This window comes from Abramis brama, assembly GCF_963993115.1.
Source record: "Abramis brama genome assembly, chromosome: 2".
NCBI lineage: Eukaryota > Metazoa > Chordata > Actinopteri > Cypriniformes > Leuciscidae > Abramis > Abramis brama.
Genome location: NC_139964.1, coordinates 51749186 through 51775827, shown reverse-complemented (window position 1 = coordinate 51775827; position 26642 = coordinate 51749186). Strand labels below are relative to the sequence as shown.

The 26642-nt window shown below is 38.1% G+C and overlaps 1 protein-coding gene and 1 long non-coding RNA gene across 4 annotated transcripts; one reads left to right on the top strand and one right to left on the bottom strand.

The window, feature by feature from the left end:
* Window positions 1-668: 668 nt before the first annotated feature.
* On the bottom strand, window positions 669-12548 carry ldb2b (LIM domain binding 2b). 3 transcript variants are annotated; one of them, XM_084105695.1, is made up of 10 exons: window positions 12274-12548; window positions 10561-10663; window positions 8728-8900; window positions 7536-7658; window positions 5605-5688; window positions 5373-5496; window positions 4385-4438; window positions 3416-3540; window positions 1927-1986; window positions 669-1445 (listed from the first exon to the last, which is right to left on the bottom strand). In XM_084105695.1, the coding sequence occupies exons 1-9, from the start codon at window positions 12403-12405 to the stop codon at window positions 1927-1929; spliced, it is 978 nt and encodes a 325-aa protein (XP_083961821.1). In that variant the 5' UTR covers window positions 12406-12548; the 3' UTR covers window positions 669-1445. The 3 variants fall into 3 exon arrangements, with proteins under 3 accessions (XP_083961821.1, XP_083961820.1, XP_083961819.1); XM_084105694.1 differs by having other exon boundaries at window positions 1931-1986; XM_084105693.1 differs by lacking the exon at window positions 1927-1986.
* Window positions 8541-11687, top strand: LOC311077319. The gene is made up of 3 exons (XR_014604866.1): window positions 8541-8737; window positions 8827-8989; window positions 10586-11687. It is a non-coding gene; the product is annotated as an uncharacterized lncRNA (long non-coding RNA).
* Window positions 12549-26642: the final 14094 nt, after the last annotated feature.

Sequence of the window (26642 nt, the reverse complement as noted above, 5' to 3'; positions counted from 1 at the left end):
AATTTCATATGACTCGGATTATGTGAAAAACACAAAATGAACAGAATGCTCGTGCACACTCTTCCTTTTCCCTCGAGCTCAGCTGAACGAAATAGCAAGAGCAGAATCAATATATAAAAATATATTGTCAATATAATATAATGAAATATATCACAAATGTTAAAGGGATGTTAAAGCAATTTTGCATTGCTAGCTCATCAAGACAGCACATCGATGTTTATATGTGAATAAAAGCTTAAATTCAATCTGTTCATCATATAATCTCTTCAGAAAATGTGAACTACACCGCTCAATTCATATGGATTAGTTTTACGATCTCTTTATGAATTGTTTGAAGCGTAAACGTTTTGTAGCTGTCAATGGCTGAACAGAAAGCTCTGATTTAATCAAAAAGATGTGTTCCGAAAATGAACGAAAATCTTATGGGTTTGGAACGACATGAGGGTGAGTATTATTTTTGGGTAAACTAACCCTTTAAGTGCTGTGCATGTACCACATTTCTTTAACCACTAGAGGGGGCAATATATTTAGAGATTACTTCGTATTAGCATAATATAATTACTATTCTCTATTATTTAAGATTCATTTCTTTGTAACTTTTTGGATTATTACAATGAAAAAATATCTAATTTTTTTTTACATTAATATCAATAACCAAACACACAGAATCTGATATCATAACCAAACACATTTTATTAATGCAAATTATTGAAAACCATACATAAAATACACAACTACAGCACAAATATGAATGTTTTTTACAATATGCATTAAACTTTAGAGCAATAAAGATATCTGCGTTTAGGCTGAAAATGCTATAGCGTTCACAATGGGACTTTTTTCATCAAGTTGTGGAGAAACCAAACCATTGTGGTACAGAATGAAGCCAACACATCCACTGAGCTTTAAAAAAAGGGTTGAAAAATGTTGATATGAAATGAATTAATATCTGTATACTTACAAGGCTTGCAGTGTTTTGTTTTTGTTTTGAATACATAAACTAAATGGCTGAAGCTGTATGTCTCAAGTATGGAATACTGTAACATAAACGCAAGCATGCAAACACACACACGCACACGCACGCACACACACACACACACACACACACACACACACACACCTTCTCTCCAGCAATGTCTCCTTTACAGTTGAAAATACCCCCATCCCTTGACAGCACCGTTGCCATAGCTACCCACTGTCAGATCACATTACTCCAACTGCTGCGTTGCCATGGTATCAGGCTTACTGTCCTGGTTGCTAGGGTGCTGGCCATTCCAGGAGCTGCCGTTTCCAAGTGTCGGTGAGTTGGCGAAGTCATGGAGACCGTCATCATGGAGACCGTTGACAGGGTCGAATTGTTCATTCTCTAGGCGTGTGATCAAACGCTCGTCCACGTCACCCAACTCCCCTCCCATTAGAGAGGGCTCCCCTACCAACATCACATCCTGCAGCGAGAGAGAGAGAGAGAGAGAGAGAGAGAGAGAGAGAGTTGACGTAAACAGAGACGCAGGGGGTCGAGAGAGAGAGGGGGAGAGAGAGAATGGCGGGGGTGTAGAAAGAGAGAGAAGCAGAATCATTTATGGCTGTTATTCTTGCAATAGGGCTAATGCAAGCATATAGTAAAAATGTGCACAACTACAAAAAAAAGAAAAGAAATGTGTATGATAATGTATATGTACTTTATACATACATAGAAGAATGTGGCGTACACACGCTTTGTTAAATACGCAGTCATACACATACACACACATATATGCACACAAACTCGTCTCCAGACACTAGCTCTTTGGTCTTTAATTAGATTTTTTTTTTCAGATAGAGAACACCTAAATAACAACATATGTGCTAATTAAGCAAATTTGCATTGCTAAGTAGCTCGTTAAGACAGCACATGCTGCGTGATAACTGTCTGCATGTGTCACTCACCTACCTAAGCTCCGCCTCCAGCCACCCGCCACCCCTCGTTTCCCCGGCGACACGTTTAGGCTGGGGACCAGAGACGGACAATACTAATTATCATCAAATCAATTTCCGGCTAATTAGTCTCAATTACAAACAAATGAATCAGAATAGACAAATGACTATATATTCAAAAAATTACTCTAACATTACAAATTACAAGCACACTGGAAACTGATTGTTAAACTTATTTATAAACAATACAAACAATATAATTCAGGTCTTGATTTGTAATATAAATGTTGGAATAAATAATACATTGCATGAAATATTACAATATGGAAAAAAATAAGATGGGTTAAATTATTAAGCTGCTCTCTCTGTCCTTCCCTTTCTATACGGCTTATTCTATGATATGACTTTATACACTCACACACACACTCACTCACTCACTCACACACACACACACACACACACACAAATGTACAAACATCCAGACACTCTCCATATATTTTTAAATATATCCATATTATATATATATATATATATATATATATATATATATATACATTTTAGTAGATCTCTCCTATATGATCCATTCAGTGTGGACCACTGCTTCTCTGCAAGTGTGCATTTGACTGTTCAGAATAGAATACTTCCTTAATACGTACTGATACTGTTCATTATATACTTAATTTTAAAAACAGTAAGTGAAGCGAGAGGAGTCATAATGTTTCAAACAGACACTACAATTGTCACGTAACTCCTAATGTGTAATTGCTCCAAATATTGTGGCATTTAAAAATTAGAAATGAGTTTATTTCAATGTATTCATCTAACATAAACACATATACACACATATATTATATAAACACACTTTTAGTCGATTTACCATGTTCCATGTACCAATTAATCGATTTGACAGCACTATATATGTATATATATATATATATTAGTGCTGTCAAATTGATTACTTGCGCATCTAACATAAAAGTTTGTTTATATAATATGTGTGTATATATATATATATATTAGTGCTGTCAAATTGATTACTTGCGCATCTAACATAAAAGTTTGTTTATATAATATGTGTGTATATATATATATATATATATATATATATATATATAGTGTGTGTATATACTGTATACACATATACACATATATTCATACATATATACAGTATGTGTGTATATGTACATGTGACATGCACACACACACACACATATATAATTCTAATATATATATATATTTATATACACACACACATATATATTATATAAACACAAACTTTTGTTAGATTTCACAACACTAATATATATATATATATTTATATAAACACACACACAATTAATTGCATCTATATATATGAACATTTTATATATTTATAGAAAATTAGCATGCTGTCCACAATATAAATACTATATACTGCAACAACTGTAAGGGTAGTATGGTAGTATGCTACATACATTCCGAACCTAGGCTTCGAGTTAGCATATGTGTGTGTGTGATGTACCTGTGAGGGTAGGCTGAAGTTATTGGCTGGGCTGCGCTTCTTGCTGTTTCCTGTGCTGTTATTAGATGCGCTACCAGCTGAGTTCCTCCTCCTCCTTCTCTTTGCTGCTGGTTTGGCTGGCTCTGCTGTCAATCACAACATAAAAGCAGCATAATGCAAATGGAATCAACATTGCTTTCCATGAATTTTGTAAAAAGTTCTGAAAACAGAGTGAACCTGATTAAAAATGAGTGGTTAGTCAGGTGTGAATACACAGCATACTGTATCTCTGCTTTAAAATACTGATCAGTAATGCAAATGAAATCAACAAGAGTGGTGGTGAAGGAATAAGCAAAAGTCAAGATGATATTCTAATGATATTCTTTACGATTTATGGAGAACAGAAAAAAATATATTTGCATTCCCTGACGGATTCCCTGCAATGCCAGTGCTTGCAACAGCAACATAAGAATAGTGTTCATTTTATATTTTAGGCTTCAGTTTTTAATAAATTAAACTCAAGACACTGAGTACGCATCTCATAATTCAGTCAGCTGCACACAGTAATCAACACACAGGCTGAATTAGGAATAGCATACTAGCATATTATTTTTAATAATACTAAGTGTAGTATGGTATGTTATTGGAATTCAATCATAGTGCCGTGCATTGCGCAGTAAAAATATGGCTTTACAGTTAAATTTATGCAAGAACTGTAAGATCAATCACAATTCAGTACACAAACAGATGTAAGAACGAAGACCAATCACAATATACTGTAGTATGTAAATATTACATAATGTCTGTTGGCAACATTTTCAATGCAGAACATTCTAGCAGTATCGATAGGACATTTTTGAAGAGTAGTAAAAAAAAAAATGTTTATATATATTATATATATACACACAAAAAATAATATTTAATATTTAGAGTTATGAGTCTGGAACACACCCTAATTAGAATGTTTAAGGTGATAACAGACATACATACATTTTTTGGAATTAGTGGGAAATATTTCTGTCTTGAAGTTTGGTGAGGGTCCAACTGAAATGAAAGAAATTAATAACACTTAAAAGACACCACCATACCATTATTCAGAAACAAACATTACCATATAATTCAGTAAATAATAATGAGGATGCAAAACATTAAAGAAGAAAAATTGAGGAACATAGAAAGAGAGAGAGTTGCCTGAAAATAACATTAATATTATTGTTCAGGCAAAGTGAAGGAATTATTGTCAAAGAACAGCAGGAGGTAGTTATTTTTTTAAAAGAGCAGTAAAATAATACATAAATAACAACGCAAGGTCAAAGTCTTCATTAATTACTGCAGATCACAAAACCCTTAACAGCATGTGCTCAGTACTTTGAAATGTTAATAAGGAATATGAAATATGTTTACAATGTATGAAACAAACTACTGTAAATTTAATGACATTCTGTAGCTCTTAAAGAGGAGAACAACAAAAAGAAATTAAACGCTGGGGGGAAGAGTAGCTAAACAATGCTGGTGTTACTGTATTAATCTTTCATGACAGACTTTATTTAAAAGAGAAAGAAAGCTAAGAGGAGCCATGAAACGAGAACTAATGAAGAATGTTGGAGCCAGGGTTGATATAGTTAACTAAAACTAAATCCTAAAAACGATTTTTGTTACTTGAAATAAAATAAACGTTACTGAAAAGGGAACATTTCTCATTTTTCATTTAGTTTAACTTGATGTACTAAAATAATTAAAACTAAAACTTTAAAAAAAATTACACAAAATTACTCAAATGTTAACTAAAATTAAGATATACATATGGAAAATATAAAAATAAAAACAAATTCAAAATATTAATAAAAATTATAATAGTAAATTAGTAGTAATAGTAATATAACTAAAATAACACTGGAGAGACCGTGAGGCTTGTGTGTGTGTGTGTGTGTGTGTGTGTGTGTGTGTGTGTGTGTGTGTGTGTGTGTGTGTGTGAGACCTGGTGGTGTTGTCATCCTCTGCCACTGGTGAAAGAGGCAGGTCTTCAGACAGTCTCTGGGACTCAGTCCATATGTCTTATGCCTAGACATGAGCTCCTGCATCGGCTCTAGAATCACACACAACTGCACACAAACGAAATAATCTTTTCACTCAGTTGTTTAACGCAATTTAAAGACCATTCGTAAGAGAGTGAGTGCATTTAAATGTGTTTATATGTGATTGTAACATACTCTGAGGTAGTTCAGTGTGAGGTTGGTAAGTCCCACTCGACTGATGTTTTTGGACAGTTGTTCCAGAGCTCCAGGGTCTTGTGCCTGATAAAGACACACACGCACACATGGACACACAAGTCCATTTATTCTCTCTCTTATTTTGCGCTCCATCCAGATAGAGCTCTAATTCATTACATGATATGTTTCCATAGCAACATCCTGACAGCTTAGCTAAAAGGTTTGGATGCTTTCACCTTGATTGATAAAAAAGGGCTGAAATACATTTTGTTGTACCGTAAACTGCTACATGTGAACATTTGCTAACATGCCAGACAAATGCAGGGTGAACATAACATGAAAGGAAATTGGATTATCTAGAATACAACTAATTCGTTGTTTGATTATTCTTGATTGAAAGTGATGTAGTGTTGTGAATGTTATATATGTAAAATGTTATTTACATTTAAACATTTAGCTAAAAGCTAGCACAACAACACTGCATTCAAATAAGCTGTACTTGGCTCATGTAAAGAGAAACTGACTAGTGAGAATAATATTTAACACACAGTCTCAGAAATAGTATAGTATTCACTGTAAAAAAGTAAAAGTATCTGACTTTTACATTTAGCAAAGACACTTTTTTTGCACCATACATTGCACTCAAGATGTAAAATGAATTATTAACATATACCCTGGGAATCAAACCCATGACATTGTAGTTGCTAGCATCATGCTCTACTGTTTGAGCTACTGCTTCTCCACTATTTCTCCACTTAATATTCAGCACAATTGCTGATCTGAATGCACTGACACTATAGGATAAGAACTCAACTTAGCTGGATGAAGACATCACGGTTTTCTGCAGAGCTGCTTTATAGCTGAATTTTCATATTCAGCTAATTAGCTAATTATAGCTCATTTCATAATTGATGTACTTTACATAGATATTGAACTGAAATGAATCACTGAGCTGATTTCAACTGAATAATGACTGTTTACTATTTTCTTTACGGAAGAATTGAAATCTGTTTGCGTCAACTGTAAAGCTGCTTTGAAACAATCTGTATTGTATAAAGCTCTGTGTAAATAAAGGTGACTTGACTATTTGAGTTGCAGTTTGAGTTACTACCGTGAAAACTGTATACTGCATATTGTTTTTAAAAATAGGATGTGAAACAGTGTGCAGCATGCAACAATAAACATTTCAAATTGTTGTTTGCTGCCAAATGACCTCACATTTACATCACTGAGAGGAGGCCAGTTATCGCCGAAAACAAAAATAATAATTAAATTTACATTTTTAATCTAGCTTAATAAATATTTCCTTAAGTTTGGATGTCTAATCAAATCAAAAATCACAAGCATGGAACAAAATCAGCTTTGCCATCACAGGTATAAATTGCATTTTTAAATGTATTATAATAGAAAACAATTTTTATAAATTGTAATCATATTTTAAAATATTACTGTTTTCAATGTATCTGTGATCAAATAAATGTAGCCTTGGTGAGCATAAGAGACTTAAGAAAAAATCTTACCGACCCCAAACTTTTGAACAGTAGTGTATGTGACAGAATGCATTATGAAACGATAAATATTTTAAATATTAGTACGCTACATTGTAGTGCATGTGCATGTTTAATTCTTATAAACAATCAGAGTGGTGTCCCTTTATCATCTCGAAAACAAGTCTGGTGTAAAAATGTGTTTTTGGACTCTTGGCAGTCCATTTAAATTTTAAATGTAATTTTATTTCATTTTAATAATCAAGCTGTTAAAATTGTTGTTGCTATTACTTCTGCTTCATTTGCAGCAATGGAAATCAAAGGTCAGGTCTGGCACATCGCATTATAGGATAAAGTAGAATAGTGTGCTCTGTTAAAAGCTGCAAATTTTGGTCATCTTGTATGAGAAATATTTAGGACGATTAATTGATTCATTGAACTCACATTAACAGCCAAGACACTGCGGGGAATGAGCTCACTGTAGTGTGTGATAGTGAAGTGCCATGTTTTGATTCTCATGAGGTCATCAAAGGTGAACACAAGAATCAGACGACCTTCTGTACAGACCTGTGAAAAAAAGCAGGAAGAGAATCAGGTCTGTGTTGTGCGACTTACACCATTCGCTTTGCTTAACATTCAAATAACTTTTTTTTTTTTTTACTTTTAGGATGTAATAAGACAGATACCGCACAAAGAACATAGACATAATCTTCCAGTCTTTGTTACAATTAACGCGAATTCCGAAATCATAACACCGACTTGACCGGAGAAAAACATGCGAGAGAATTACATCTAATGACTTTTTGTTTTTCATTAATTTAAAGCAAATCAAATTACACGGTTCTCTCATTAAAGCAGTATTTTCAGCACAAGCAGAATTCTGTGTGGAACTCTGAACCCCAACATTCTGTTGCCGGGGGAACGGAGGGTAGCTGCGAGGTTGGCATAGCAACGGGAGGGATGTAATCCCAGCAGACACGCTCTGATCAATGCCTCCAGTACACACACACACACACACACACACACTTGGGAACTGTATCTGTATAACTTAGCTACAACATACAGTCTTCCAAATCAATATTTAATTCACAAATGTTCATTTACTAAAAAGCAAAGTTGGACAAAACTCTCTCTCTCTAATTGAAAACTGAGAGATTCTGCGTCCTATAGTGGCGTACCATATGAATATTGCATAGGACACTCAGGAAATCACACGTTGCACTGGTCTTATTAACATGACAGCTTTTGGGAACAAAGTATTTATGTCATCTGATACAAATTATAGAGGCAAGAGCATTTCATGAACATTATTGTAATATATAAGAGGTCTCAAAATAGTGTAACTAGCAGACTTTTCTATTAAGATCATATCATTTTAAAACATAAACCTATAGGATAGGGGAAAAAAGAGAAGCTTTTTTGAGAGAGGCAGAACGAGGGAGGGAGGGTGAGAGAGAGTGAGGAAGAAGCCGAGAAAGAGCAGGAGCGGGAGGGAGAGAGGGAAAGAGTGGGGGTTATATTTTCCTTTTTTGTTTTGTGCAGTTCCAGCCCAGAATTCACAATGAGGAATACATTAGTGCTGAAAATGAGGAAGCAAAGACTCACTGAGCCAGACTGGTGCGTGTGCGTGCAATACCTTAGTGAATGTAGGTTTGCCATGTTGTGTTGTCATTGTACAGTGATGAGAGTCAACAGTAATAGTTGAGTTGTTGAATGACTCCTTTGTTTGTTTCAGCTCAAAAAACAACTCATAGACTCCTCCTTCGAACAGAGAACTGAAGTAACGAGGGATCAGGGTGCGCCCGATGGCTGGGGAAGAAGGAATGAGAGTGAGAGAAACATGTGCAGAGGAAAATTTCAGTTGCATTCGCTGATTACAGAACGGAAGGAAAAGAATGGTATGGCATTTATTTATTTATGCCCATATGATGAAAGAGACACGAAGTTAGGTGGTCACACTGGTCGAACACCTGAACTGGAAACCATAAATGTGTGTGTGTCTCTGTGTGTGGTCCCATAAGAGTTAGAAACAAACAGGCTACTGAATGCCGCAGGCATTAAGTCCAGCAGGCTGTGCGAGCGCACAGAACAGTTAGTGCTCTGAAGCTGTCAATCACTGCAGTAGAAGTGTGTGAAGTCTGCAGGCCCATATTTATTATACACCCCAGACCTGTCAATCAAATCTCACCACATACACAGTGAATAAGGAATGAATGAGAATAAGTGAAATCCAGCACAACTGTGTCCTTGTCTAAATCTGAACAAGCTGAAATTAATCTAAATTCAAACTCTTCCCTGGAAAGAGAACGAGAGACAGGCAGATAAGAGTGAGCGAGAGATAAAAAGAAAGTGTAGCCTGTAGATTATTTTAATATATATATATATATATATATATATAAAACAGTTTTATGAGTAATACGCTCAAACACAAATATGCTCACAGATCTTATTCTCATTTATTTGATTATTAATAATTAGTATGTACACCATGAATTCATAATATTTTGATGCTTACAAAATTTACAGACAAAAACTCAAGGACATGACTGGCTCAATGTCCTTAAAAAGCTAGTTTAAAACGTATGGGTAACATAGCATCCTTGTTACACGTTACATGTAGTTTACTATATTAACTATAAATTATGCATAATTACATGCAACTAACCCTAAACCAAATTAAACCTAAACATAAACCTACACTGCAATAAGTAGATGTAATTAGTTAATATTACTAACAAGGAGTCCTTAAAATAAAGTGTAACCAAAATATGAGCCAAGTTCTTACTACTATTTATAGTGGTTTTGTCTTTTATACCGTTTTCAAGAAAAGTTTTAATTTAATTAATTTTAAATTAAAACATTTAAAAATGTCAACTAAAATGTAATAACACATGTACATATTTTAATCATTATTTTTTATACATTTTTAAATATATTTCACATGGTAAAGGTATTTTTGTTTAAATAGCATAATGGTGTTTTTTTTTACATTTTGCAATCTTGCATGTCATAAAAAATTCAAAATAGCTGACTTACTGACCTTGACACAAAATCATGAGGGTCTGCAGAGGTCTTATGATTTTGTTGTTTGCACCACAAATATTAATAAGCAGGTCAGCAGTTTTGTTCAAATATTTTCCCAATAAATAATAATACAAGAATATGCTAAAGAACAAAATTCAATTTTTTTTTTCTTTATTACGATATTAGGACAGTTGTATGTCATTTTTTTTTACTTCGTGCATCAAAATGAATTTTAAATCAAAAATGAAAAACATTAGTCATTAAATGCATTTTAATGTATTTTTAATAAATTAATAAATACAAAAGAGACAAAAAACAAGCATCAGCGACCCAACCAAATGTTAAATATTTAGGGGGTCCAAACGTAAAAGTTAAAGAATATACCATTGAAATGTACCATTTAAGATATGAATATTGAGGCGGTTATGGCTCTGCACACACTTACTGTATGTCTTGGGTCCCTCCTCCAGGCAAAATGAGAGAGTCAGCGTGGCATCTTCTTCAAAGAACTCCGTGCAGAACGCATCCCACCACAGAATATCACAGTCCTGTGGGATCACACATTAACACACATTTAACACTGAGTGAGATAGAGGAGAGGCACAGAAGTACTTGGCCCCTGAATGACCCAAAATGACCATAATTAAGCCTGGCACAGTGATTATCATTTCAAAGCTTACTGTTTATTATAAACACACACTCAAGTTGACTCGCCCCATTAAGGGCAGCAATTTACATCACAAATCCAGCCAACTACCGCTGGCCTGCTATTGAGATTCAATTGATTATATTGGACATGATTATACCAGCCCATAAAGCCACAATAAACTGTATTGTGACAGCTCTTGCACTTCAGTCTTTGTGTGTTACAAACGTGTGAAAGAGAATTATTAGACTGTGAGAAATGGGTGATTCTATGGGTCATTATTCCAATAGTTCAGTCTCTCCTAGCGTTAACCGTCAAATTATTATGCCCAGGTGTGTTGAACAGCATTTTACCTCTACTGATACATTTTATTTTCCCCCATTTATTCGCATTCCTTTTTCTGAGTAGAGGCAATATTCTAAAAGTACAATTTATTATGGATTATTTTTGTACATACACCGACGGCATCAGGAGAAGCAGCACAGTTTGCACTGCAGTTTAAATTGGGACCTAGTGAGGAGAAGAATTATGTTTTTTAAATACAGTGTGTCATACATGATTGGTACAGCAATACTGGTGACATTGTACTGTTTGTCCGTTCTCTGTCTTATAGCGAGTTCTATAATAAATCACACTGCTACATAAACATCACAGAACATCACCTTGCTGTTTGTGTTTCTGAAAAAAAAAAAACACCACATAATCCATAGTGCATTTGGTATTAAGTCCTTGAATAAGTTCAGTTTGTAACATAACAGAGGGCCGCAAAATGAATAAATTGATTTTTAGGAAATGTATTCAATTATGAGCTCATCTTGAAATATTAAAAAAATTAAACTTATTGAAATTATGTGTCATCTATTTTAAGACGTGCCTGTGTGGAACATGTCATAAATAAAGATCTGATCATGGCTTTGGCAACCTTTAAGTGCACTTTTGGTATGTGATATTTCAGTTTTTAGAGATAGTAGTAGTCAATTAATTTATCTATTCAAAAACAAAAAACAAACAAACAAAAAAAAAACATTAAAATTGATTAAAATTCTGATCTTCTGCTATCCTGGCAGAGATGTGCTTCACTGTTCACTTATTATTTTCTATCATAATCTACTAATCAATCTATCTATCTAAGTTAATAATCTATCATATTCAATTATTAACATATATTTTGAAAATTGTTCTCTAAAACGTTATGGAAACGACAGCAGTATTTTGGAACAGATTTTAAGTCCTTTTTGGGAAAACTGCCAATTAGAAATTCCGATTTGAACACTTTTTCATCATTTTATCACAAAAGTAATTTTGAAGGGAAATGTTTTTTCACCTTTAAAATCCTCTTAGTGGACAGAAAAGTTGTCCTTAGATTGCGCGATGAATCTATTGATCTATAATCTATTATCTTATCTACAATTAATGTTTAGAGGTTGTAAGATTTATACTTTATGAAGAACGTATATAAAATTTCTAAATGCAAAGTCCTGATCTATTGTTTTATGTTTGGTGATCACTCACCTCAGGCCGGGACTGGAGCCGTTTGTTGAGCTCGTGCATCCGGTACTCCGGCTGCACCGGGTAGGGCGCGTGTCTCCGGTAAAACGGACCGAACGGAGAGGAGTAGAAGGGGTCGCGCGGCGCGCCGGTCATGGTTTCTGTTACCGACAGCGCGCGAGGAGCGCATCCACACGCCGCACGTGGAGCACGACGATCGTAAACATACACACACACACGCGCGCGCTCGCGGACACAAGGAGAGATGCGACTGTCAAATCACACGCGTGCTCTGCTGTGAGAGGAGAGCAGGAGAGGGGGAGGGAGGACTTTACGAAGGGAAGGGGGGATACGAGGGAGGGGTGGAGGAAAGGACATACGCTTCTGTAATTGGAGGGTCTTTCCTTACTGTACAGTCTGACTAGTTGGCCAATTAGAGCAAAATCCAATGGAATGCAATCACTGTTTGCTTTTATTATGTTTGCTCGGATAAAATCCCCAATACATGTCATCAATATCTACTGTAGTTTGTGCTACTGTAGGTTATTGTAGGTAATAGTTTACTAATGTGCCAATAAACCGCGCACAGCATCACATATTTAATGCAGAACTGCAACTACAGTGTATGTGTGTGTGTGTGTGCGCGCGCGCTTTTCTAGCTACTTGTATTTTTCCATTTCGCTTTCTTTATGACTCACACAAGAGACTTGCTCTCCCACATACATACAGACACACACACATTCTCTCTCTGATTTTCCCTGTCTCTCACTCTCTCCCATTGTTTGGACATATAGGCTACACGTTTGTTTGTTTTTAAATTTAAAATAATTTACTTTCTAAAAAAATATATTTTCTTTAAATGTCCCACTCATTTTCAATAAATAATTATCTTATGCAATGATAGAGAGAGAGACAGATATGACAGACATGTAGAGAGAGAGTGAGTCCATATGGATTCTATTACTCTCTTGTTTTAGGGGGGAAGCAGGGCCCCAAAAGTTCACCTCCTTTACTTTACTTTCTTTTTTTCCTCTCGGTCTCTCTTTCTCATGCCCAAAATCAAGACACTCCCAGTGTAGAGTGTAGAGAAACACACATGCACACACATACACAGTGCCTGTTGCTTCATTTTGTGCATGTGTGATTGATAGTTCAATGCTTATGTGGCTTCACAATGCAAACCGTAGGTATACTAGTAAAGAGGATCAGAGGTTCACACACACACACACACACACACACACACACACACCCCTCCCCCTTCAGGTCAGTTAATAAGAGTGGTTGCTGGGCTCTTTGTGAGCGTTGTGTCTCATGGGGAAAGGCGGGGAGGGAGAAGGGGGTCTAAAGGAATGAAATTTACCCACTCCACTGCAGTATAAATGGAGAGAGAGAGAGAGTGAACAGGATAATGAGAGGGCTCTCTATCCATGTCTTTGTGTTTTTCAATTTTTCTCCCATCTCTATGACGACTTGATCAAAGATGACCACAAGATGTCACTCTCTGATTTCTCTTTAGTTAATAGTAAATGGCAGAAGGATTGAGAGTAGCAGAACTATTGGGAAGGCCAAGGATTGTTTCTTGAACAGGAGAGCACACAAATTATTATTTTTTTTATTTTTTTATTATTTTTTTTACAGTGGGATTCAAATGCCTGAGGCCACATTAAAGTGATAAACAGAAATTAATAAACAGAATGTTTTAAAATTTAAAAAGTTATGATGTAAAATTAATATTTAAGGGGCTCTGCACAATTTATCTATCACTTGCTTCATTTCCTTCCACACAAAACACTCTTTGAGAGATTCTATAATCATGCTGGACAACATGATCATTAGGATTTGTATGAATTCATGCAGCTTGAGTGCTGCTTGCTATGAGTGCTGTGAAACATATAAAAAAATTATTTTGTCTTGTTCCAATAGCAGATTTTTAAAATACAGAAACCAACCCCATACTAGATTTTTTATATATGAAATGCCAAGAAAACAAGGATTTTGAGTTAGTATTTCTATTCAATGTTTCAGTTCGATTTCATTATAATATAATGTGTAATAAAAAAGTAAAAAAAACACAAATATAAAAAGTGGTAAACACAGATGTTTGAAATTAAATATGACAATGTGGGGTCCTCATTGAAAAAAAAAAAGAAAAGAAAAAAACATAGTATAGGTAAATTCCAGTGAGATGAAGATCATAAAGAATGTCAAAAGATGTTGCTCATCATTTAGAGTAGACATGCGCTCTCTGACCCTGCACAAGCAATTCCACTAAGTAGCATGTGTGAGTGTGTTTTCTTGTGCAATTACTGCATGCCCCCCCCCCCCCCCCCCCCCCCCCCCCATCCCCCCCATCCATACAGTATGCATCTATACTGTCTGTATGCATAAATAAAGAGAAAGAAAAATGGGGAAAGACTGAGTCAGAAAGTGAGAGATCCTCATGGATTTTATTGTTGAATCCTTTGATTAAATATTAATGCAACCTCAGAGATTCTCTAAAAAAGAACCCACAGACACTACAATATATAGAAGGGAATTTACGCACACACAGGATCTAGTGAAGAAACTCATACTCATCACAGCCCCAACTGTTCTCCCCATCTTACACACCAAGACACTCCACACACTGAAAAAATGTTCAAACTAATACTGAAGCAGTCCACTCAACCCGCTGCAAAAATAGTATTCTTTATCAATTTATTTGTCTTGCTTTACAGTACAAATATACATTTTTAAAACATGGTTTTACCAGAGAAACAAACTGTACAACATATGAAGACTTTAGAGGACACATTTTAAAAATAAAAATGTATTTTGTTGTGTTCCATTGCATGGCAGTTTGTCTTTTATATGGAAATCAACCCCCACATTAGATTTCATTCGTTTTTTTTTTTTTTTTTGCAGATGCCAAACTATATAATGTCATGGTGCAGGCAAGGTAAGAGGAGCAGAGAATCTAAATTGCAGCAGGAAACATGGGAATCAAAGGAAACACAACATTAGATTCCACAAACTGAACATAACCAATACAGTACTCCCCCCCCATCCTGGAAGGCGCATCCTTGCACCAGAACTAGTCTAACAGCAGAGAGAGGATAGGGTTTTTGGAGGTGGGGCAGGAGTAATAGACAGCAATACCCTGGAGCACCTGGCAGACGGTGACACTAAGGTGGAGCCGATGAAGGGAGGAGCCAGGGTGAAGCCAGGAATCCGATCGACTGAAGTGGAGCCAGGAGAGGTGGAGACCCAGGTGGAGTCAAGGGGATGAAGACCCTGGGACACCGATAGAATGGAGGGCCAAGGTGGAAGTGCAGTCTTGCTGGACCGAGCAGATCAGGGCAGAGCCAGTGGGAGTGAGGACAATGGTGGAGCCTGAGGGAAGGAGGAGCCTGGTGGAGTCGAAGGGGTGGAGAGACGAAGCATAGCCAGAGGCCCGGAAGTCCGTGGAACCGGAGGGATGAGGGAGCAAGACAGAGCCTGAGGGATGACGGACCACGGTGGAGCCAAGGGAGCGTGGAGCCAAGCTGGAGATGATGGGTTGACATGCTGAGGTGGAGTCCAGGGCTTGTAGGCCCAAGGTGGAGCCAGGATAACCTTTCACCTTAGCCGAGCTGGTATCCGGAAAGCCAGAGGTGGAGTCAGGCTGAGAAGGAGGGCTTGATGGGACCAGCGAAGGTGGTGGAGGAAGGAGTGGGAGGCTGGGCAGGACCAGTGTTGATGAAGAAGACTTCAGGCTCGGTGGAACCAGCAGCAACGAAGGAGATTTGGGGACCAGTGGCAGAGACAGGGCTTGAAAGGGAATCAGGGGAATCCAGGTGTTTACACGGAAAGGAATAGATTTCAGGGTTAGGAGTAGGGTTGGGAACAGAGAATCAGTTCTTATCCAGAACCGATAGTGTTTTTTGAAAAATACCGGAACCATGCGAAATTCCTAAGTTTCGGTTCTGAAAACCGTTCTGGTGCGATGTGTGGGCGAAGTGCTGGGAGCTTATCTTTTAATACCGACGTCTCACCTCATGAATATTAAAATAGTAATGAATGCACTGAAAAGCCCTCGCGCTACTCATGTACGCTTTGCGTCAGATATCAATGCAGAGAGAGAGTATAAAACAGTAGAGCTGCACGATTAATCTTTAAAAGATCTCAATCTCGATTCAAACACCCACCCGATCTTATTCCTATATTACAAAACCTTTGACAAAAATCACACCTGAACATTCATTTCAAATCTGTTTGCATTGTCGCTGACCCAGAGAGAGCAGTTGTCAATATATAGGTATGAAACAGCTTCAGTTTCACAAGTCACTGTTTCATAAGTCTTTTTCAACCACACACAGTATCAATATTTATGTGTTACAAATATTCAAATGGTCACAGAAGTACGGAGCAACCAAAATAGAGTAAATCACATTTTGAAAGTCGCTTCAAATAACGAGTGTATCGATTACATCTGATGCTTCAAAAGGTTCATAAAGACAAGTGACTGTTAAAGCTGCAGTCCGTAACTTTTTTGTGTTCAGAATTTACTAAATTTAAATAATGCGCGAGTACATCATGAATGCATTTTCCAAACTGTGTTTTTGGCTTATCCTGAATCACTACGGTAAGCCTATAGTTAGTGTTTATATTCAGTCTACTTTGGACCTGTCGGGTCGGCAGTGCTGCGGAGTAGCCCAGTACCTGCATAACTCGTCATAGACATAAACAGAGAGAAGTAGCTCTGGCTACAATGTTCTTCTGCAAGACGCATGCAGTTCTGTTTATTAACAACTAGAGCTCTGATTCATCCAGTAATGAAACAAGTGAAGTCTTTATGAATCAATCATTCAAACCGATTTAAAAAATATTCTGTTTCACCTGTCTGGATCTGAAAATCTGCTTCACGATGTCTAACTCCACCAACAACCCCCCAAGGATGAACATAGATACCGGCTCACACACCTGAGCCGCTTTTCGACAGTCGTGCCAAACGTTTCTGCGAACAGTAAGGAATGGTTCCAGTTATATTTCCACTTGAGCCTGGTTCGGCACGGCACTATTACAAACTATTCTCGGACCAGAATTATCAGCACGGTTAGCCAACCATTCTGGTAGAATGTGTGTAGTGCCGTCACCACTCAGCATTGGTCACATGTCTGTTGCCTGGCTGCCAGTTTCTCTGTAGCGAAGTACACACAAGTTAATAATAGAATTAAAAGAAATATCTGATAATCCTCCATAATGCGGTCGCTAATTTACATCTCATACCGTCTGTAAACTCTTGCGTTACCAAGGCAACTACTGACACAACAGCAACAACTGACACCACAGCAACAACTGACACCTTCAGCACCACAGTGGAAAATTAAACTACATCCATAACGGCTGGGCCAGATCGGCAGGGAATGGAAAGGTTAAGCAATGAGAAGGCTTGACCCAATGGTGGAAAAGCATCAACAATTGATGGGTAAGTACATTCTAACCAAAGGAGAATGGCTTCTTGCCACGTAAGATTCCCTATGTCCGGTAAATCCAGTGGGCCATAATATTTAGCTCCCACCCCCAAAAATAGATTTTAATGTTGCATTATGTAGGAACACTGGGCCAACTCACAGAACCTGGCAGAGTATTCCAACAAAGGAAGACCTTCTCAGGTGAGTGCAATGAAGGCAGCTCCTAGATCAATGTTTGATCCTGTATTCTGTCACAGTGCAGGCAAGGGAACAATAGCAGAGAATCTATATTGCAGCAGTATTTTTTTTTTTAATTTACAAAACAAAGAAGGCAATCCAGTGGGGAAAGAATCAACATAACAGCATCACACATGTAAAGACAATACAGGACAAAGATAAGATCTAAACTGAGAACTTAAATACACAGCTAAATAAGGAACCAAACAACACACAGGTGAACATAATCAATTAACCATAATCATAGAAACAAACTAGCAACGCAATAACTAAACACAGGAAGGAAACACGGGAACCTTAGGAAACACAACATTTTATACGTATATCATTATATATATATATATATATATATATATATATATATTTTTTTTTTTATATTAATTTTATACTTTCTTATGATATCAGCATTAAGTTTGTGGCAAAGACTTTTCAAGTGCTTGCATTATCTTGTTCTGTCTGTTACTGCATATGATGAATCATACTCAGAAGTTAGAACTGAAGTGAAATTCATTACAAGATGACTATTTAAAACATGCATTATACACCTGCATTGTTTTGCATTTTGTGACTTAAGTTGAATAAAAGACTATTTTCCAGTCATATATTTCATCATTGAAATTTTCTTACAAATGTCTTAAAATATCGTCTTGTAAGCTCTCTATAAACATATACATATACATACACACATGTTGGGTTTCCATGTTTCAAACTGTATCCACTACCCCTAAACGCAACCCTAACAGACAATTTTATGCATTTTTACATTACAATTTAAAAATGGGGACATTTAAGAAATGGTACTCACATTGCAAGCGTACACAGACAGAAATGATTAATGAAATGATCATTAAGAGTTATTCACATCTAATTAGCAGCCACGATTCTAACTAACCAAAGTCAGGTTATTTAAGAGTAAACCGTGGTAAAGAAAGAACAAATAATAGCAGGATTTCATCAACTCAGGAGTAACACAAACACAACTTCAGCTTTGCTTGCTCCTACCATTCACTATTCTTTAGATGTGACGTTGCCATAGCAACCTCAACTCAGTGACCTCGTTCTTTCAGCTCTAAAATTATGGGCTGCCCGGCCTGATAACAGGCACAGAGAAAGAGAGAGACCATTTTCCCCTAGTTTATCTTGCCTTTGCTGCAATACGATGACATACTGTAATTTCTGAAATTATGAAATAATCATTTCATTATCAATCAAGATTCGGCTCAGGCTTGCGGTGAATGTTTTCTTGGACCTCAATCAACCCCTTAATACCAACTCCAGCATAATTTGAATACTGTTTCAGAACGTGTACAACCATGTATGGCCAAAGCCTGAGTGCACTCAGATGCACAGTCGCAATAGATCCAAAAGCAAACATCATCTGACATCACATGACATTCACTCCAGTGCAGTGTCCTCAGATCTTAATTCAGAAGGACTGAATGAGATAGAATGGGAGGTTTTTTGAAGGCCTGCAAGGTGCACAAAATCCAGCAGCAAACAAACCTGCTCATGAATGTTTCGAAAGGGTTCTTAGTTGTTGCATCATGCGGAATCTCATTATATTAATAAACCTCCAGAAACACTCACTGGTGCAATCGTGTAACATTTTACATTGTATCATTATGCACCACAGTCATTTAATTTACATTACAAAGATGAAAGTGAAAAACCGATCAACATTTATGTTGCAGAACACTTAAAAGAGATGGCAGAATGTCCATGCTGCTTTATTCCATTTAATGGTGATATGGGGCTGTCAAGCTCTAAAGATGACCATTATAAAACAAAATAAGCCACACAATTTCTTTGTGTTTATGTACATCTTCCCATATGATTTATATAATATAGGTCTAGACTTTTGACAAGTCTATAAATATAGTTCAGTTTATTGTATATAGATAGTTTTTAACAATAGCATGCACTGTACAAAGCTCATAGATTGCATTACATTTTCAAAACAACTTTCACAACTCATTTACAGTGTTTTTGTCTACTGAAATTGTTTTGGAAAGATGTTTCATCAGCCGAACATTTGACATGTTGTTCAACTACAGTACAATCCATTAAACACACTGTACTGCTATCCATATAGCCTCATTTTCATTTGTCAAATGTTAAATATGGTGCTACCGGACTAAAGACTATAGGTTTTTTGGGTATTCATTGGAAAAGAAAAAACAGGTGCAAAAACTATAAACCTCACATGGAATATTTCAGAATTATTTATCTATGATAATGTAATTTAATAAATATACTATAGATCAATGTGAATTCATACTCATTCATTATACATTAACCAATGTTAATTTATACAAATTAAAATGTTATACGTTTTATAATATATGCAGAAATAACATTAACCTAGATTAATACATGCTATAAAGGTATTATTCATTGTTACTTCTTTTACACACATTATTAATACATAATAAATGAATGTATTATGTTGCCATAATGTTAAAAATGTTTTAAAAATGCTGCTAGTTAAAAGATAAAAAAAGTTAGTTTTTTTTATGCAAAAAGTGTGTTAATTGCCATTCACTAGCATTCTTGTTCTGGTGTGTCTGGTTGTGACACTAAATATGAATATGTGCATATTCAAATCGCATGAATAAAATGAGGGCATTTCCAGTAAATACATTTGAGTTTTTCCTTCACATACCTATCATATGGCTTGAAGTATAGAGTAAGTCACATTCTCTAATATTATGAATTTTTGTATTTATGAATACATTTTTATTTTTTATTTTGTGTGGTAATTTTTCATTAGGCTATTATTTTTTTCATTTTCATGGTAATTTTGTGCTTTTTTGGGTCATTTTTAGGGCTTTGTCAGCCACAGATCACAAGTACATTTTTTATAGAAAAGAGCAGCATGAAAAAAATGTAAAGTTCCTTTTGTGTTTCACACAAGACAGTGGTTTGAGACAACATAAGAGTGAGTAAATTACAGACTTTTTTGATTTATGACAAAAATTAGGGTGTGTCTTGATTTTTCTGCACTCCAACACTCATCTGGATGTGTAGTATAGATTTAAAGAGAAAGGTACACAAAATTCAAAAACCAAAATATATTCTTTCCTGGAATAGCATTCTGAAGTGACATTTAGGCTATACATTATGCAAGGCAACAGGAAAATACATCTCTGTTCTCATTTGTCATGGTTTTATAGTGATTTTGTGAGTGTTATGTTAAAGACCCTCTGAAGTGCTTTGAAAAACACAGCACTATTTAATGTGTTAACATAATTTCCACTGAAAAAGGGCAGGGTCCTTAGACATAGATCAAACAGCTCCTCCCCTTTTTTAAAATAGCCAATGGCACTTTGTTTATACATCACAGCTCGGCCAAAGCCGTTGAGCTAGTTAAAGTCGCAGTTTCATCCTAATCTCCTCCATATCGCTTTAAAATAAATATAGCATTCTGTGTAGAATTCAAATGGGTCCGATGTTTTCTGGTATGCGCAGACTTGCGCATATGATCCGTTCTGTGCTATAGTGTCTCTGGACTGGAGCAGAATGTGTTCGCATGACACTAACTTCATTCGCCCCAATGTAAAGCATATTTACACTGTCTGAATCATTTCCCATCCCCTATAGTGCACTATGTGCCGTTCACCATGTTGAAAATAGTAAATGTGTGAAGAGTATGAAGGTAAAAGAGTAGCAAAACTCGAGAGCACGTAGATGTGAATTTGAGAACTTGTGCAATAAATATTCGTACTTGTACCCGAACATTTACACTCACAGCTCCAATGTGAAAACCTGTAAAATAAAAATCTGAAGTTGAATGTTAAAATTTGCACTCGCAGACAATAGTCACAAACCTGTATTTTGAATTTGAAGCTGCAGACAATTAGTCACAAATGTGTAAAATGCCATTCACAGAAATACAATGACAGACACAAACTTGTAATTATTATTTGCATTTAATCTTACATTCACATTCGCAGTACAGCCTCAATTAGGCACTTGCAACTTCTCAAATCTGTAACTGCAATTTCAAATTTCAAACCTTGACTTTTACTATTCTTTTCGCGATATATTAGGTGCAAAACTAATTTATGCACTTGAAACTCAGTGGCGGCGAGAGAGAAAGGGGGGCGGGAGCGGGGGTGTTCAAACAAGTCATTTTATTGGTTGGCGCCTAGCCAATGAAATGGGACTCCTATTTATCGCAATGATGTCAAGAAACACACGTCCTCAGGGACGCTCTGAAACGCTAACATGGCTTAATGCATTAGACTGATATTAAAATAAATAAATGATATTAATCAAACTCAGTAAACACCATGCAATAATGCATACCATGGGCGTCGGAAGAAAAAAAAAAGTGGGTGGGTCCTCCCCCAGAAAAATGTTACTGGAGTAAATACCATTTCATGTATTCTGGTGCCTTTTAATTAAAACAAGTAAACTAAACTCCACTTAACGTCGGGCGGTTCTTTGCCTCCACGTCGTGCATTAAATGCACATCTATCCGTGGATTATCCCACTAATACCATGGTAATTTGCCAGCAATGACAATTTAAAGCTGTTATTGATGTTTGCAACGCAATATTTGACTGGAAGTTTACAACGGGCGGTTACTTTCGTCAGTTGCGGCTCGTTTAGAAATAAAATGTAGCGATTCAGCGGAAATGGAGTTTAATTTAAATCAAATCAAATCAAGTATATTTGTATAGCGCTTTTCACAATACAGATTGTATCAAAGCAGCTTCACAGTATTAAAATAAAATAATACAACAAAGTTTGTTTCTAGTGCAATTTATTGATTGATAGAATAAAATTAAATATCCCCAAAATATCCCCAACTGAGCAAGCCAAAGGCAACAGTGGCAAGGAACCGAAAAAACTCCATCAAGCGGCCTAATGGTGTCCTAAAACTCCATCAGGTGACCTAATGGAGAAAAAAAAAACCTTGGGAGAACCCAGGCTCAGTCGGGGGCCAGTTCTCCTCTGGCATTTATGAACTAGAGGCCGGATTGTAGTTTGAAACTGTGAGATTAACAATATTATATGAATGCCTGGCTGAAAAGATGCGTCTTTAATCTAGTTTTAAACTGGGAGAGTGAGTCCGAGCAACGAGCAGTATCAGGAAGGCTATTCCAGAGTTTTGGAGCCAAATGTGAAAATGCTCTCCCTCCTTTGGTGGATCTGGATATCCTAGGTATGACCAAAAGCCTTGAATTTATTGATCTTAAAGAGCACGATGGATTATAGGGTGATAGAATTTATTAGGGAATTCCCTAATAATTGGATTTGGCTGACGGCACTCTGAAAAGCGAACAAACAAATGCGCTGAATCAGAGACGGTAAAAGTAAGTGGGTCCAATATCATTGATCTTAAAAAGTGGGTGGGTCTTGTCCCACCCATATACAATGGTTCCGACGCCCATGATGCATACTACAGAAAAGCAGATAAGCAGAATGATGTCATCAAAATCAAATCAAGAAGTGAGAGACTAAGTTTTGAATGCTTATATCTTCTAAATGTGAGTTTTGTTATTGTTTTGAAGCACACTAGCTTATAGATAACAGTAAGGCTAACATACTAAAAGCCAAAACACTGACATATGGGGTTCACTCTTGGGAGCCCCAATCACCTCTGGGAATATCAGATAAGGCCAATGAAATTGACATTCAGAATTTGCATGCCAGGCCACGCCCCGTACATACTGGTATATAAGCTGGCAGGCGTGCAAGTGTACTCCAGTTTTGTTCTGAGGAGCTGAGGTAGCATCTCGGCCACTTCAGCGGTCAGTACAGAGTTGTGGCATGAGGGACACGTCATTGTTCCCTCCATCAGGGAACGAGGGTTACCATACATAACCGAGACATTACCTTTCTGTCAGTCACTTCGACGTGTGTCGAAACCGGCATATGGGGTCCCTATACTAAACGCCACAACAACTGTACCGTATTACGAGATAATGCAGTGCAAATGTGGGCAGGTCTGTGCATGCCAACGACAACTGCAGCAACACTCACTTGTAACCTTCCAACACCCAGGGTAAATTAACTCAGGTATCCGACAAGGACTGCTACTCACCTTTCAAAGAGGCCACGCACCTGAGGCAATAAGCTTAAGCTTAGAAAAAGAACAGCTGTGTACACCTGGTTGTTAACGTTGGGAAGCGTTCTCTTCCCCAGAGGGACAGGAATGCTATGGAGACCACATCCTACCTGAAGAGGAGGTACCCATATGGAAAATACATCCTAAGGACCCCCCAACAGGGAGTACTACATGGAGAAGTTTCTGGGGTGGGCTCCACCATAGGGGAGGCTACCTATCCCACAGTGACCGGAGACAGAGCTAGCTCTGTCAAGGGGAAGACACTAGGTTCGTGTGGAAAATGCACTAGTGGAAAATGCATCGTATGTGGTGCCCATTAGGGAAACCACTACATACGGAGCACAAGCCAGATTACAAGGTCTCACCTGAAAAAGGGCAGCTCACCAGTAATGGGCCTGGAAGTGAGTTCCTCCGCTGAACTCAACTTCTGCAAGGGTGCTAGAATGATGGATAGAGGCAGCCTAGGGTTCACCATTCCTGGGGATCTGAACTAACTGACCTAAGAGCGCACCTTATCACCTCGGAGAGGGAAAATGTACTAATGCAAGCACTACACCCAGCCAATTCGTAGAGACTTACCTGGTATCACCAAAAACTCAAGACGAAACTGGATGCATTCGAAGATTATAGAATCTCACGAAGGTGTTGGGTGTAGCCCAGCCCGCAGCTCTGCATATGTCAGCTAGTGAAACACTGTGTGCCAAGGCCAAGGCCAAAGTGGCAGCGACACCTTGAGTGGAGTGAGCTCTCATTCCCAGCGGACACGGCCCACCTTGGGCCAGATACACCTGGAGAATGGCATCTACAATCCAGTGGGCCATTCTCTGTTTGGAGACAGCCTTACCCTTCAGCTGTCCTCCAAAGCAGACAAAGAGCTGTTAACTGTGTTTGGTTCAGATATATGCGCAAACGCACACTAGACACAACAGAGATGAGGCTTGGTTACCCTCATCAGAATGCTTGCAGGTTCAACACTTGGTCCCTAAAGGGAGTTGTGGGAACTTTGGTCACATATCCAGGCCGGGGCCTAAGGATAACGTGAGAGTAGTAGTATCCCAAACTATTCACTAACTGAAAGGGCCTGTAGGTCCCCCACCCTCTTGAGAGATGTGAGCACAATCAGGAGGGCCGTCTTTATAGAGAGGGCAGTAAGCTCCACTGATTGCAAGGGCTCAAACAGATCTTTCTGTAGGGGCTGCAAGAGCAGAGAAAGATCCCAAAAGGGGATGACGCACAGTCTCAGGGGATTCAACCTCTGATTGCCTCTCAGGAACCTAACTTTCAGGTTGTGCTTTCCTAAAGACCTGCCATCCACAGTATCGTGGTAAGCTGCTATTTCAGCCACATAGACTTTCAAAGTGGAGGCAGAAAGTGCCTCTCGAGGCCCTGCTGTAGGAAGGAAAGCACTGAACTGAGGCCTGTCTCTATGGGTCCTCACCTCAGGAGGAACACCACGTCGTGAAAATGCGCCACTTCAGGGCATATAGCTGCCTAATAGTGGGGGCTCTAGCCTGAGAGATAGTGTCTATCACGGCTGATGATAGTCCCCAGAGTTCCTCGCCCCATCCAGAGACCAGACGTGGAGGTTCCAGAGATCTGGGCATGGGTGCCAGATTGTGGCCTGCCCCTAAGAAAGAAGGTTCTTCCTCAGGGGGATTCGCCAGGTTCTGGTTGGGCCAATAAGGGGCAACTATTAGAACTTATTTCTCATCCTCCCTGACCTTGCACAGTGTCTGTGCAATGAGGCTCACTGGGGGAAACGCATACTTGCGCAGGCCCTGGGGCCAGCTGTGCACTAGTGCATCCGTGCCGAGGGGGCCTTGGTCAGGGAATACCACAGAGTGCAATGGGAGGATTTCTGTGAGGTAAACAGGTCCACCCGTGCCTCGCCGAATTGACTCCATGTCAGCTGGATCGTCTGGGGATAGAGTCTCCATTTTCCACAGTGTGTGACCTGTTGCGAGAGCACATCAGCTGTGAGAATGAGGTTGCCCGGAATATGAAATGGCACGCAGTGTTTTCAGTCATTGCTGACTCTAGAGGAGGAGATGGTGGCCGAGTTGTGACGTGCGACGAGAGTGTATCCCGCCCTGGCGATTTATATACGCCACTGTCGCTGTGTTGTCCATCCGGACCAACAGGTGCTTGCCCTGGATCAACGTCCGATGAATCCTCAGGGCCAATAACACAGTCAGCAACTCTAGGCAGTTGATGTGCCAATGCAGATGGGGTCCTGTCCAGGCGTCCGAAACTGCATGCCCGTTGCACACGCCACCCTAGCCTGTCTTGGAGGTGTCTGTTGTGACAACTACACGCCTGGACACTTGACCCAGTCGGGCTAGGTGCTGAAGGACCTGTTCCCCGTGTTCACAGACCAACTCCTGTGACTGAGATAAAATAAGCCAGTCGTCAAGACCTCCGCGACCTTTGTGAAGATGAGAGGAGATAGGGACAGCCCAAAAGGGAGGACCTTGTACTGGTATGCTCATCCTTCGAAGGCAAACCGAAGAAGCAGTTTGTGCCGAGAAAGGATCGAGACAAGAAAGTATGCGTCCTTCAGGTCTATCATCGTGAACCAACCCCGATGTCTGACACATGTGAGCATGTGTTTGACTGTGAGCATCTTGAATGGGAGCCTGTGCAGGGCC

What these genes read in the sequence shown, in the direction of transcription:
- ldb2b (XM_084105693.1), bottom strand. Translation starts at nt 12,405, where the DNA reads ATGACCGGCGCGCCGCGCGACCCCTTCTACTCCTCTCCGTTCGGTCCG. An exon ending in GCAGTGTCTTGGCTGTTAAT is followed by an intron (nt 5,689 to 7,535) that starts GTGAGTTCAATG and finishes TGTCTTTATCAG; the next exon opens with GCACAAGACCCTGGAGCTCT. An exon ending in GAGGATGACAACACCACCAG is followed by an intron (nt 4,439 to 5,372) that starts GTCTCACACACA and finishes CTTTCATTTCAG; the next exon opens with TTGGACCCTCACCAAACTTC.